Source organism: Curcuma longa, chromosome 4 (assembly GCF_044706935.1).
Source record: "Curcuma longa cultivar G26 ecotype Majalengka, Jawa Barat chromosome 4, ITB_CL_G26_1.1, whole genome shotgun sequence".
Taxonomy (NCBI): Eukaryota; Viridiplantae; Streptophyta; class Magnoliopsida; order Zingiberales; family Zingiberaceae; genus Curcuma; species Curcuma longa.
The window spans coordinates 16,973,749-16,986,967 of NC_133864.1; the positions used below are offsets into that span (position 1 = coordinate 16,973,749).

Sequence of the window (13,219 nt, forward strand, 5' to 3'; positions counted from 1 at the left end):
CACTACCGCAGTCGTTCTCTCTCCGACAAGCTAACTGTTTATTCGCGTTAATTACGGAAATGCCACACGACTTCGTCGCCGACGACGACGACGAGCTCCTGAAGAAGAAGAGGAGGCCACCGTCCAAGGCCTCCGTCTTTCTGCCGCCTAACTCTCCCAGCCTCTCCCGCCGCATCCTCGTCCTCATCCTCGTTCTCGCCGTCGCTTGCCTTATCGTCGGAGTCGCCGGGATCGCATTCTCGGCCGCCGCCCTCCGTCGACCGCCGCGTATCGTCACTGTATTCCGGTGTGGACGATCTCAGGACACCCTCCGTGCTTTCAGATCCAAGTCCCTCGCCGCCGGCGGCCGGGAGGAGGAGGTCGTGGCGCCGAGGCCGAAGTTGCTCGCACTGGTCGGGGTCTATACTGGGTTTTCGGCGGCCAATCGCCGTGCTGCGCTACGCAGTATCTGGTTCCCCTCTGACCCGGACGCCTTGTCGCGGTAAGATCTCCTTTTTTTTTCCTGGATCTCTGCTTACCCGCTTGAATCTTGATATATGGTGTCTGATCTTGAATCTTGATCTCTTTGATCACCAAGCTATAATAATGGTGTAGAATTAGGATTCTTCTTTGATTATAATCGACTTAGATTGCGATCTAGGATCTTGAGTTGATGAACTGCCATGCTTAAATGTGGATTAGGGTAGGAGTTTGAGGGATATTTGAAGTGTTTGCTATTTTGAATCCTGAGCTGACGTGATAACAGGTTTGAATGCGATTCAAGGAAAGAAGACCTTCTTTCAGGTTTGTAAGGATGTTTACAAAATCTTGAGCTATGTTTGTGATCATGACAAACAAATTTAGAAATCAATCAGGATTGGTCAGATTTGTGTTGAAAATTTTGGTAAAATCATGTTTCTCCTATGTATACCAGTCATACGAGAAATTTGGGGATTAGAATTTGTAATGAACTGTCCTCATCCTATCATTAATTTATTAAGTTGGAAAGAATATCTGTTAGAAGATTGGGATGTAAAAGTGGCATGCTATCAGAATATCACCCGTTTTGCCAGATACTTCACCTTTAGAAATTACTTCATTATAACAATTTTACAAAAATTGCTATTATCATTTCATGATAGTCTTGTGCAGTATGTTTTTCTATTTAATTTTTTTTTTCTCAAATGGAACCTTAGCTTATATTTCTTTAGATAAGTTTTGAGATTATGTAACATATGTTACCTATACTCATTGAGTACATTAATACTAGAATACTACCATAAGCACTAATCTAAGTTTATGGAATACCCCCCAACATAGTGGCATGCGATCTGTTGTTGCCTCCTAATTGTGATACATCTCTAACTATTTCCTTGTCGCAAAAAGTAGTTGAAACTTGAAAGACAAAGAAATGTTTTGCAGAATTCTATGTAACATTATCTTATTTTTTTCCTAGGAGATGTTTTGAGTCTTTTGGGTTGATAGAGGAGATCTTATAGAGTAGAACTTTAAAGTAATTTAGTCGTGTTAAACTAATACATGCCTTAAGATTCTTTTTCTGTCATATTTTATAGTTAAAAAATCTCTTGTGGCAGTTTCGATCAAGCTACTGGATTGGCCCTTAGATTTGTGATAGGGCAGACAAAAGATTCAAGGAATATGACAGCTCTGAAAAAGGAAATAGACATACACCGTGACTTTATTCTTATAGATGCTGATGAAGATAACTTGAATTTACCCCATAAGACGTGAGAAGCCATATCTTTTGGTACATTATTTTGTTTTTGGATTCAGCAAATTTAGGAGAGTTAATATGATCCGTATTTTCTAGGTTAGAATTTTTCAAAGCAGCTTTCAACCTTTTTGATGCAGAATTTTATGTGAAAGCTGATGATGATATATATCTGCGTCCAGGTAAGCAATATTGTTTCAACTTTCAAGTATCACTGAAGTTATTCCTATTGTCTAACAACTTCCTTTTGTTTTGATCAGACCGACTCGCTACACTTCTTGCCAAGGACCGAGCACATCGTTTTAGTTACATTGGCTGCATGAAAAAAGGCCCAGTTATCACAAACCCAAATATGAAATGGTAGATGCAGCTACAGATAATTTCTTTCACTCTCATACTTTGGTATTTATGGTATGACTCTTCCCAGAATAATGATGTCCTCCGATTGATAAAAACCACAGGTATGAAAGTTCTGGCAAGTTGATTGGGAATGAATATTTTCTCCATGCTGATGGCCCAATATATGCTCTTTCTGCTGATACAGTAGCTTTTTTGGCAAATGCCAGGAATGAAAGGTTAGTCATTTCATTGTATCTCTTTGTTAATTTTGAATGGTGAACCAACATACCAAAGTGAATTTGTTTTTACATCCTTTCTGCAAGCAGAAACTATCACGTAATTTTATATTTCTTGTAAAGTTCTACCAGAACTGTTAACCAAAAGTAAATTTGTTCATACAGCAGATGATTTTGAGTTTTAAGTTTTGCAATGTATCAAAGCATTTAAGAGCATCCATAAAATAATATGCCATTGTTGGACCACCACATTGGAGTGTGATTTGTTTCATTTTAGAATGAGTGCTCATTTTTTAGAAAAATGATATGAACAAGCAGAACTGCTCATAAGGTTTCGCTAGTGAACATCTGGAATTACAGCAAAGTCTAATATAGATCCAAATCCTGACCTGGGCAATAACTACTATTCAACTGACCCACATATGAAAGAAAAATGATTTCTAAACTGATGCTAGAAAGAAACAGTGGGTAAAGAGAAACGTATCTCTAGCTGGAAATAGAATCCGGACTGAGACAGATTGGTTGAACTTGAACAACATAACCACAGCTGGCTTTTGGGATAACACTGGAGTAACTACCTCCCAAAGAAAAAAGAAAAAAAGGAAAAATCCTGCTACCATCCTGTTATATGTGAGAAGAGGCTTTTGACCTGTGTTAGCTCTAGCACTCGACAGCAAACCAACCTTCATCAAAGTACCCATGCTACCACTAGGATTTCTAAAGATCGTATCACATTTTGCCAACTACACTGTGTAGAGCCTCCGTTGTATAATAGTGTTTCCCTACTTGGGAACTCTTGTTGGGCGACCTCATGGACCAGTAATGCCAGCCCTTGGAGAAAAAGATTAGTCACTGCACCTTAACTTGGCTAGGATAATGCCCCAGCCAAGTTTTTTACAGCCTGTGCAATTGTAAAACAAATGCCGCACTGTCTCCAAAGAGGCTATGGAGCTGAGAACCGAGAGCATTACCTCTTTTCGTTTCCTTTTTAATTTGTTTAACCTGCAGTTGCTGTGGATATGGTTTCTTCAGACTCTCAATTTGCTTCGTCAAAATTGCATCATTTTTTACCTAGAATTTTCATGATGCCGAAACAATTTCTTCTCACTTGTTGTTGCCTTTTTGAAACTTGACTAGCATGATTTGTTTTGCTGCTACTGATTGTATTTGATTAAACTAAAAAAATCTTTCAGTTTGAGGTTTTTCAATAATGAGGATGTCACCATTGGTTCATGGATGCTTGCCATCAACGTCAATCACGAGGATAATAAAGCTCTGTGTGAGCCTACATGCAGTCCTACATCTATAGCTGTCTGGAGCAACCCAAGATGTTTAGGTATGTTAAGTAGACCAGTTTTCACTCATCTGCTTTTGTCAAATCCTGGAAGCAATGTGCTGTGTACTGGATAATATCAAAATATGGTTAGATATTAACTTCATATAACTGCATGCATACTTAATCTTTAAAATTTAGATCTTGGCATGCAACTATGCATACTTGCTAATCCTATGGCTAGATTTTGTAGTTCTTTGAAGAAGAAAAAAAAAAAGAAATAATAGTATAAGATGACATATTGTTTTCAGATTGATTTATGGTGCAAGTGAATTATAAGTAACATTTGGGGAAATTATGGCAGATCGCTGCAACCTTAAAGACAAATTGATGAAGCTTCACAATATCAGTATGTGCTCAAACAGCTCCACGTTGCCTCCAGAAGATGAAGACGACTACGATGAGCGCTAGCATGTTCATATGCTAGCAATTTTTCTAACGATTTACTCACTCATGATCGCGTTGTGTTATATTATCGACAACACAAATATCACGGAAGCATGACATCTACTACCTCTTTTGTTAATTTGAGTACATGATGTAACTGAGTGCTGGCCTCATTGTGAGTACATGTAAACTTTTTGTACATTTTTATAATGCATTTTTTGCCCTCCTTTATTCAGATTCTTCCATATCTATTCAATTATTCTCATAACAATAGCTCAAATCAGAAAACATTTTGAATAATAGTAATCGTCTCTTTTACGACATGAAAAATAGTTGCAAGACAAGATCAAAGTCAATCTACTTAATCTAATAGCAATGAAGTATGCAAGGAGTCTTCAGGACTATAGTACGATGGTAAAAGATAAAAAAAACTCCCTAACCAATGAGGATTTAAATCTCACTTAGGACATATTCTAACCGAGGAGTTGCCCATTAGGACCCATCTGAGTCAAGAATGAAGTATGCAAGGAGTTTATCAAGCACTGGCTCAATCTTTCAACGGATGCATAACTAACCAATATTATCTTAGTGATAGAGAAGTCATATAATGAGACTAGGACAAATAAAATGAAGTGTTTTCACTAAAACGTCTCCATGGCTCCAAAAGGTGAGACAGGTAGAGAGAATCGTCATATGCTTAAGCAATGGATCATCCATCTCAAAGTCTTCAGATTTGACTTATAAACAGTTAAAGAAGCTACAGAAGCATCAAGTTAAAGAACAGAACAGAACAGAACAGAATCAGAACAAGGTTCACCAGTATCATATACCTTGCGCAGCATTACAAACACCGATAACATCTCAAGAGATGTCAGTCGAGAAGAATGAAAGTTTAGGCATCATATATTTCTTCAGCAAATTAAATCTGTCCTGTAACAGTTGACATTTCCCTCGTTGAGTACATTTGTACGTACAAAAGAATAAATCTGCCAATACTCTAGAAAATAATGTTTTGCACAAAAAACAACTCCCAATATTCTCAAGCTTTGAGACTGAACATTAGCGAGAAAAAAGGTCATGATTAACTCATGGCAGCAGGAAAGATCTGGTCCAACTAACTGCAAGAATGTCGCTAGATAAACAGATGTATAGAAGAATGATGTATCTTTTGAAAAAAACCACTAATCAAGAGCAGCTTTGTTCTTCTTTGCAGTTGTAGGCTTTGGCAAGGCATCAAATAGTGGCGCAAGGACTTCTGGTTTCAAAGTCCACTTGCTAGTTGGCCATACAAAAGAGCTATTCGCCGAGTCCTGCAAATTTGATGTGCTAGATGATTTCCTGACTGAAATGAATCCATTAATGATGGAGGAGTCTCCGTCGGGAACAGCATTCAAGTGGCTCATGTCAGTATCAGTGCGGCTACCCAATTTTGGTCTCATTGCCACACTTTTTCCTTTCCTTCCTTGGAACCCACTGCTGTTGTCCTCCAACAACAAGTCAGGAGAGCACAATGATGGGATTGAATCATTCTTTTGACGCCTCCGGATAGATTTCTCAATCTCATTGTTCTCTGTAGCTTCTACAATAGCTTTACCACCAGTAGTTTCACCTACTTCCGTTGAAAATTCATTAACCAAACTTCTAGTCTTCCGATGCCTACTTGGAAGTGGGTCTGAAAGAGGAGGATTAGTCAGCACCAATCCATCATCCAAGCAGTTTGTCCTATATGCTGCCAGATCTCTGCCTTCAACAACTGGACTCTTCTTAGGTGGAGTGGTGAGGCCATAGTATGCCTGTAAGCTGCTCATTGCCGAGGAGACCTTAATTGGAGTTTTGTGCTTGATCGAATAGAATAAATCCAACACGTCATTACTAGGGTGACGAGGTGGTGTTTGTACTCTGGTTGTTGTTCTAGCATGTTAAGAAAACAAGGTAACAATTAATGTTAATCTCAAATTTGAACTTTATACATGCAACAAACACAATTATTTGGAAACAAGAGGAAAGGTTACAACCAAATCAATGTTTCACTAACAAAAACAGTACAACCACATCAAGGTTTAACTAGATACGTTTTCCATCCAACTAAATGCTAATATTATTAGTTATAAAATACCAATTAGGCAGGTGGTTACTAGTTTACTAGAAAGCTTTCACCTCAACGAGTGCACTTCTCATGCTCTCTTCAAGTATTTAGCCTAGTTCCTCTGTTTATAATACAGGTGACCCAGTAGTTTATAATGCACATTTTCCATTGACCTTCAAAAAACTATGCAGGTGATCAGTTTTATTAGTTGAGTCAGAATATTATCAAAGAATCCTAGATAATAACCCTTATTAACCAACATCCGACTATCTATGCACATCACCTTGACCTAAAAAACTTATATTCATGATTTCTTGCAGATCACACAATGTTCAACGATTGAATAGACTAAGCAAAAAGGGAAAATAAGTACTGCAAAAAAGGAAACTTCTGGTGCAATCATGGAACTGCAAAACTTTTGGTTCTCATGAAAATGTACACTTAATATGAGAACAGTACCCATTAGCAACTGAACCATTTGAGAGACAAGGTGCTGGGGGATGCCTTCCTGGCAGAGGAATCTGTAATGTCTTATGAGCAAACATCTCTATATCTGTCATCAACCCATTTAATCTCTTTATGTCTGATATCTAAATGGGAAAAACAGGTTATGTGAATTAGTAACTTAGTCAACAAAAATGTTACTAGCGTGCAATATCAAAGGAAAGAAACAAATGCTTATATAACTTCAAACATCGATCAATTTCAGTCAAGGCCTTACCAGATTAGGTCGTTTTAGATGAGTCCCTTTTCTATACATTATTTAAATGATAAAAAAAACAGCCCAGTGTAGAAAGCTCTTTTGATGCGGGTCTATTGTACATAATCTTACTTTGCATTGCAATGCAAGAGGTTATTTCCGAAACTTGAACCCGTGACCACACAGTCATACGACAGCGACTTTACCATTGCATTAAGGTTTCCCTTCTTTATATTATATAAATGATGCTAATAAAAAATGGGAAATATATAAAACTTATGACATCTCATGCCCAAATATGATGAAGTAAATCTTGGATCTAAAGCAAACCGTCAAAAGTCCAAACTTTTTCCTAACTAGCACACTGTGTTCAAAATCACACTAACCCTCAATAAAACCCTAAATCCAACAGCATGCACGAAAGAAGAGCTTAGCATATACGAAGCGTGAAGAAAGAAATACAAAATCCAGATGCCAATTACCTCGACGCCATACATTATGGCTATACCAGCAAGAGTATCCATTCTTGATACGCAATGCTCGATATAGTTAACTTTGGAAGACGAATCAGAAGAAGACGAGGCAAAAGACGACACGGATGAGGACGTGGCGATCGTATCAACCGCATCGACGACGACGAACGTGCCATTAGACAACAGTCGAGCGCTACCACGGGGAGGCCCAGCCTTCATCTCAGAAGTCCTAGATCACCGAGCGCAAGCAAGATCCAGTCGTCCCCTCCAAAAAAGGAGCTTTGCTCCTCTCCTAAGCGCTACAGAGTCTCGCTTCTCTCCTGATCATTCAAATCAACACAAAAGGAATCCCATAGCTCGTCTGCGAAATCGACTCAGAACAGAACTAAGATCCGGAATCTTGACGCCAGAAAACCCTAGATCAGCAGATCTGACGTCGCGGAACTCGACTTCCGCAGAGAATCTCGACGAAATACGACCGCCAGCGGTGGAATCGAAGGGTAGAAGGAGCGGAGGAGCGGAGGCGCCGAATCGCCTGGCCTGGTGAGAAGAGGACGGCGACGGGAGGAGGGGAAGAACAAGAAGTAAGAAGACGGTGTCGGCGAAACTCAGTGGCGAAGACGGTGCTTTGAAGTTGAACAGAAGAAGCGGAATCGCCCAAAACAAATAAACGTGATTTGTTGGACGTCATTATCGCGTTGCACACTGACAATTTAAATTATTTTTTAAAATTATTTTATTTGACATTCTCAACAAATAAAATTTAAAGACTAAAATGGCTATTTGAGGGCACTCGCATTGTAATCACACATATAGCTGTGAATTTAGATTATATCAGTCGGATTAGTCTGTCTTATCAGATAATTTAGACAAATTAAATTGAAATTTTATTAATTTATTTTAAAATAGATTCAGATAGATTAATCTGTCTAGGCCCATAACTCACTTTGGTTGACTCAGACGGAGATATTAGGATTGAAAAAATTTATTTATTTATTTTAAATTTTAAAATTAAAATAGAAAACTGAGGATTAGTGAGTTTATCTGTCTAAATCATAATTCAAATTTAAAATTTTCAACTTGACCAATTTAAACTGTAATCCAAACTTAAAATTTTTAATATTTTTAATATTTTTTATTTTTTAACAGATTCATAGGTTGGCTCGTCTAACCTGCAATCCACTTTGGATTGGATTGAAGATTTCCCAACCTACCAAGTTAGTGGATTAGTCCACCCCACCCCATCATACAACGGATTTTTAATGAGTCGGCTCGTCTCACCATGAGTTGACTCGTTTGACAGTTCTAATCACATTTAATAGTTCATTTTAAACAAATAAGTTGATTTTAAAACCAACTTACATGGGATAAATGTGCACAAAATTCAAGTTTAAAATTAAATTATGACATTATTAACATATGAAATTCTACGTGTGAATTCAGATTTTTGAACTCGTTAATGAATAAACACTATAAATAAATTATATTTATCAATAAAATTCTTATTAAATTTATAAAAATTTTTAAAAAAATCTTTAAAAAAATAAACCTAAAATATCATACCACCTAAATAAATTAAAAATTTATAATATTTAAATAAATTAAACTCAAGTAAAATTTGACCAATCATTTTAACAGATTAATTCATTTTAAATTCTGACTCGACTTAGCTTAATTTGCTTATCAATTAAGGAGAGCTCTCTAGCATAGGAAACCAAATTAATCATCTCAAATACCTGGCCTTACAGCAACACAAAACTATATCAGAGCTGCTTACAAGGTGAAAGTTACGAAAAGCTAGCAATAACCAAATTCAGTCTCATGGCAATCAAAACTGAGGCTAATGTTCTCTCATAGAAAAGGTAGTTGAATTTGTTTCTCCAGTTTAAAACCCAAGGAGTGAAAGGGAACCATCAGCCATAAACAGAAATGATTGTGAGAAAAATAACAGCAAATAGCACCAGATTAAACTGTAGTGAATGAAAGAACAGATTACTGATGATTGCAAAATGTTCTGCCCCATACATAAATAACCACAGGTCAACCAATCTAGGGGCAATGGTATATATAAATATATATTGCAATGAGAAGAATTAGAATAAGACTCAACTATTCAAGATCAATACAACTACCAATGCTCACAAACAAACTGAATACAGAGTTCAAAGCGCACAGTATGTACATGAATGCCATAAGAATGCAAGGCTAGTTTGCATAGAGATGGATGCCAAGTTCATCTTGGGAAGCAAAAAAAATAAAACCACCAGATGCAAGATTACGAATGGAATCTGCAAGAGAAGTTATGAAGACAGAAGGTGAATCAATTAGGATGCAAGCATACTAAGCTTGACAATATCAATTTCTTCTGACATTGTACGTTACCTATGTGGTCGTAGAAGGTGATTTTTGCGGGGGCAATGTACCAAAGATAATGTCCCATAGTGAAGAAGTTATTCCAAAGCCCTTGTTTTGAATCCTGAAGTGATGATTGAGATGATACCGCTGCAATGAAAAAGGAAAACATTTACCAACCAAATACGTGATTGAATTGGCAAAAAAAAGGTCAAGGGTTCCCTAGATACAAATGCTAGTATCCTAACCTTTAAGTGTTTACCAGGCTCTACGGTAGGTTGTCCATGATGCACGTAGTAGTGAGTGCAGTCATACATAACATAACCCAACAGCCCACCTCCGAACAAGGCAGGAGATAATGTTGGAATGGTGATTAATTTAGCAAGATTCCAGAACTAGAAAAAAAAATGAAAATAACTGTGAGTCTGCAATGTCACGGTGAAGCCTGGTTAGTCAATTCAATTTCCATGGTGAAAAGGAATTTTAAAAAAAAATCAAATAATGGATTCTAGGTAATTTAGATTAAGAAAATTAAATAACCACCATGACTTGTATTGAAAAAAAAACATACTTAATGCATACAACAATAACTAAGTAAAACTTACTGGTATACATAAAATAGCAGTAGCAGCAGGGGGAAATACTAGCCGCAGCCCATCCATTGGATGTTTGTGGTGGCAACCATGAAGAAGATAATGCATAGTGTTTCCCCTAAAGCACAGTTGCAATAGTTTCATTAATCTTGATTGAGTTACACATCTCTCTAATTGCTCTGAAAGTGGTCATTCTCACACAATGCTTATTTTACCTACCAATAGCTTTTAGTTTTGATGTGGAAAAGGAACCGATGCAAAGTGTACTCAATCAAGGTCCATAGAAATATTCCAGTCGCTACCACCAAAGCTAACTGAGGGAGTGTTATTCCCCTTTCTATAGACATGGATAAACACCAACAAACAACTGGCAGCCATATCGCTGGAACCGCCCACCATACTGTTCGTGTTAGGAACTGATTAAAGTAAAGCAGAGAATCAGAATATATCACCAAATTTTTCAATGCGCTAATACATATGGATGGTGTATTACCTCCAAAGTTTCATTTTGAAAAAAGCGTGGGCCTTCCTTGCAGACTATAGGTCGGTGAACCCATTCTTCATAAGATTCTCCTAGATGACCGACCTTACAATGTTTTGTAACAGCTTAATCAGTACTTACTAGGCTAACAGCAAAATATGAAGTACCAGAGTATAGATAAAGGCATAATTCTATAATGAGCCAAATCAGAAAATATTGCATCCTGATGCTATACTCATATGTGAAGAGAAAGAGGAGAATTTCCCAAAACTCAGGTTTTGTGGTATGCGACAATAAGACATAAGCCATCAATTTGCTAGTCGCGGACATTATCTACCCTAGCTACAACAAAAGGAAACAAAAAGAAGAGATGATTTAAAGAATTGCACCTGAAAAACAAGAGGCTTATTCAAATCAACTGTGAACTCCTGTGCAACCATTTTGGTCCTTTAGATTACACAAATACACTGCAATATAGAAACGGTAGCATAAGAATAATAAGGCATTCAGTTAGGTGATTATACCAAAACAACATACAAATATCTGGTAGAAAGAACAAGCAAGACGTAATCTAGCAGCATATTAAAAAAGTGAATGACATAACAAGACCAGACCGACAACTAATATCCAAATATACTAATTACTAAAGCTAAAACCTGTTCAAGCATCTTAGTAAACCAAGGCTTTGTGCTGAAATTCCAGTCGCAGATCCTCAAATCTAACTTGGTGAATATGATGCATCTAACACTCACAAGTAAGCAAATTTCTGCTTAGGAAACCAAACTAGATGGACACTCATCGCTGTTGTTGTTCTAGGCTTGGTATGTTCAACATTATATTCCCCCAACAACGCTTACGTGTGAGTCACACTCAATAGCAATTTCGATAGCAACAGCGCAACCGAGATTTTTCAAACCAAGTTTCTCATTTACGCAGCGAAAATTTTGAGACGACCATAAAAATGGAAAATACAGCCGCAAAGGGAGCGGAATCGCACTGACGAGGAACGTAAATGAAAACATTTTCAGAAAATCCAACCACATTATCAAAGCAAAGAAACAGATCTACTTGTGCAAGAGTAGATCGCAACCAAAAGCAAAGGAGACAAATCCATCGTCGAGATCAAGCGATAAAATTCGGCCTCACAAAGGATTTAAAAAAAAAAAAAATAGCAGCCATGGATCCGCACTACGTACCAAAACAATGAGAGGGAGGAACGTCGAAGCCCTAGAAATCGCCGGCCGAGCTCTCCTCTTCCTCCTGGCGTCGCCCAGCGAAGAAGGAGGGAATGAACGGGGACGACCAAGGGGACGAACGCCGAGCTATATGCCATTTTAGTCGCCATTTTTGGCGAGTCCGCGTCCGGAATGGCATCGACGCCGTCAGTTGGAACGGAATGTACGGACGCCGCTTGAACCGGTCCATTTGTTTCTCTACGGGACGCCGTCCGTCGCCGTCAACGCCGTCGTCACGGCGACGGATCTGATACGTTATGTCATTGAATGTCGCACATGCCAACGGTGTGACAGGCTGACACAGCGGCCCGGTTCAAAAACAACTAAAAAAATGATTTCGATAATCGAACAATTATTTTTAAAGTAATAAATAAAATTTTATTACTAATTTATTAATTTTATATGTACACGAATACTGTAATCCTCCAATAATATTAAAAAATCGAATCCTCTTTTATATTTTCCTTAAACAGATGGGAGGATACTCCCAAGTATTTGTATACATAAAAATACTAGTATAGTTTTTAATACAGACATTTAATTATTAGTTTTTCTTGCTATTTCCTCAACAATTTTAAATTTTAATATAATTTTTTATTTTAAAAAAAGGAGCAATTCACCTTAGCACCCGTAACTTTAATATGTAACAAAGATTTAAGTTTCTCCACCATTGAACTTAGTTTTTTTCCCAACCTACTGAAACCCCAAAAAAAAAATCACCGCTTAGAAAATTTGGACAAAAATTAAAAGGACACTCTAAATTATATAAACATGCCTTTTTTTAAAAAAAAATACCTTATCATATATTTTATTTCGAAAATATCTTTACTTAATAAATTTTTTTGTTACTTAGGTATCCAAACTTTCGGCTAGATTACTTTTGGAGGTGACCCAACTTGATTCCACAAATTGATCATCATGTAAATTCGATGTGGAAGTCTAGGAAGTAAAACCCCACATGGATAGACAATCTAACATGCTAGCGGTTCAAGTACCATAGACGTTACGATAATGCCCGGTGTGTCTCAAACCCTAGCCCCCCTCGAAGTATTATGCTGATGACCACTAGATACGACTAGTTGCTACAATGTGTGATAATTATTCTATAGTTACTAACAATATGTAATAGTTACTTAGTAATGGTTACATATTATAAAACTAATCGGGTAATTACTATAATTGTTTTCAAATAATTTTAATTAAAATTTAAATAATTTTGATAATTAATAAAAAACATTTTAATAATAAAAAAGTTTTAATATAATATTTAAAATTTAACTACAATGGTGTAAT

General features: G+C 37.1%; 3 protein-coding genes across 3 annotated transcripts; 1 reads left to right on the forward strand and 2 right to left on the reverse strand.

The window, feature by feature from the left end:
- Positions 1 to 35: 35 nt before the first annotated feature.
- Positions 36 to 4,227, forward strand: LOC141827706 (putative beta-1,3-galactosyltransferase 12). The gene is made up of 7 exons (XM_074715026.1): positions 36 to 481; positions 1,575 to 1,727; positions 1,811 to 1,893; positions 1,972 to 2,071; positions 2,173 to 2,286; positions 3,480 to 3,622; positions 3,924 to 4,227. The coding sequence occupies exons 1-7, from the start codon at positions 60 to 62 to the stop codon at positions 4,028 to 4,030; spliced, it is 1,122 nt and encodes a 373-aa protein (XP_074571127.1). The 5' UTR covers positions 36 to 59; the 3' UTR covers positions 4,031 to 4,227.
- Positions 4,228 to 4,977: 750 nt separating this feature from the next.
- Positions 4,978 to 7,883, reverse strand: LOC141826553 (uncharacterized). The gene is made up of 3 exons (XM_074713808.1): positions 7,275 to 7,883; positions 6,552 to 6,682; positions 4,978 to 5,917 (listed from the first exon to the last, which is right to left on the reverse strand). The coding sequence occupies exons 1-3, from the start codon at positions 7,482 to 7,484 to the stop codon at positions 5,188 to 5,190; spliced, it is 1,071 nt and encodes a 356-aa protein (XP_074569909.1). The 5' UTR covers positions 7,485 to 7,883; the 3' UTR covers positions 4,978 to 5,187.
- Positions 7,884 to 9,241: 1,358 nt separating this feature from the next.
- LOC141826555 (dihydroceramide fatty acyl 2-hydroxylase FAH1-like) lies at positions 9,242 to 12,035 on the reverse strand. Its single transcript, XM_074713810.1, has 8 exons — positions 11,888 to 12,035; positions 11,081 to 11,158; positions 10,704 to 10,796; positions 10,430 to 10,626; positions 10,223 to 10,328; positions 9,866 to 10,012; positions 9,648 to 9,767; positions 9,242 to 9,553 (listed from the first exon to the last, which is right to left on the reverse strand). Exons 2-7 carry the CDS (start codon positions 11,129 to 11,131, stop codon positions 9,648 to 9,650), a joined length of 714 nt encoding a protein of 237 aa, XP_074569911.1. The 5' UTR covers positions 11,132 to 11,158; positions 11,888 to 12,035; the 3' UTR covers positions 9,242 to 9,553.
- Between the last annotated feature and the right edge of the window lie 1,184 nt (positions 12,036 to 13,219).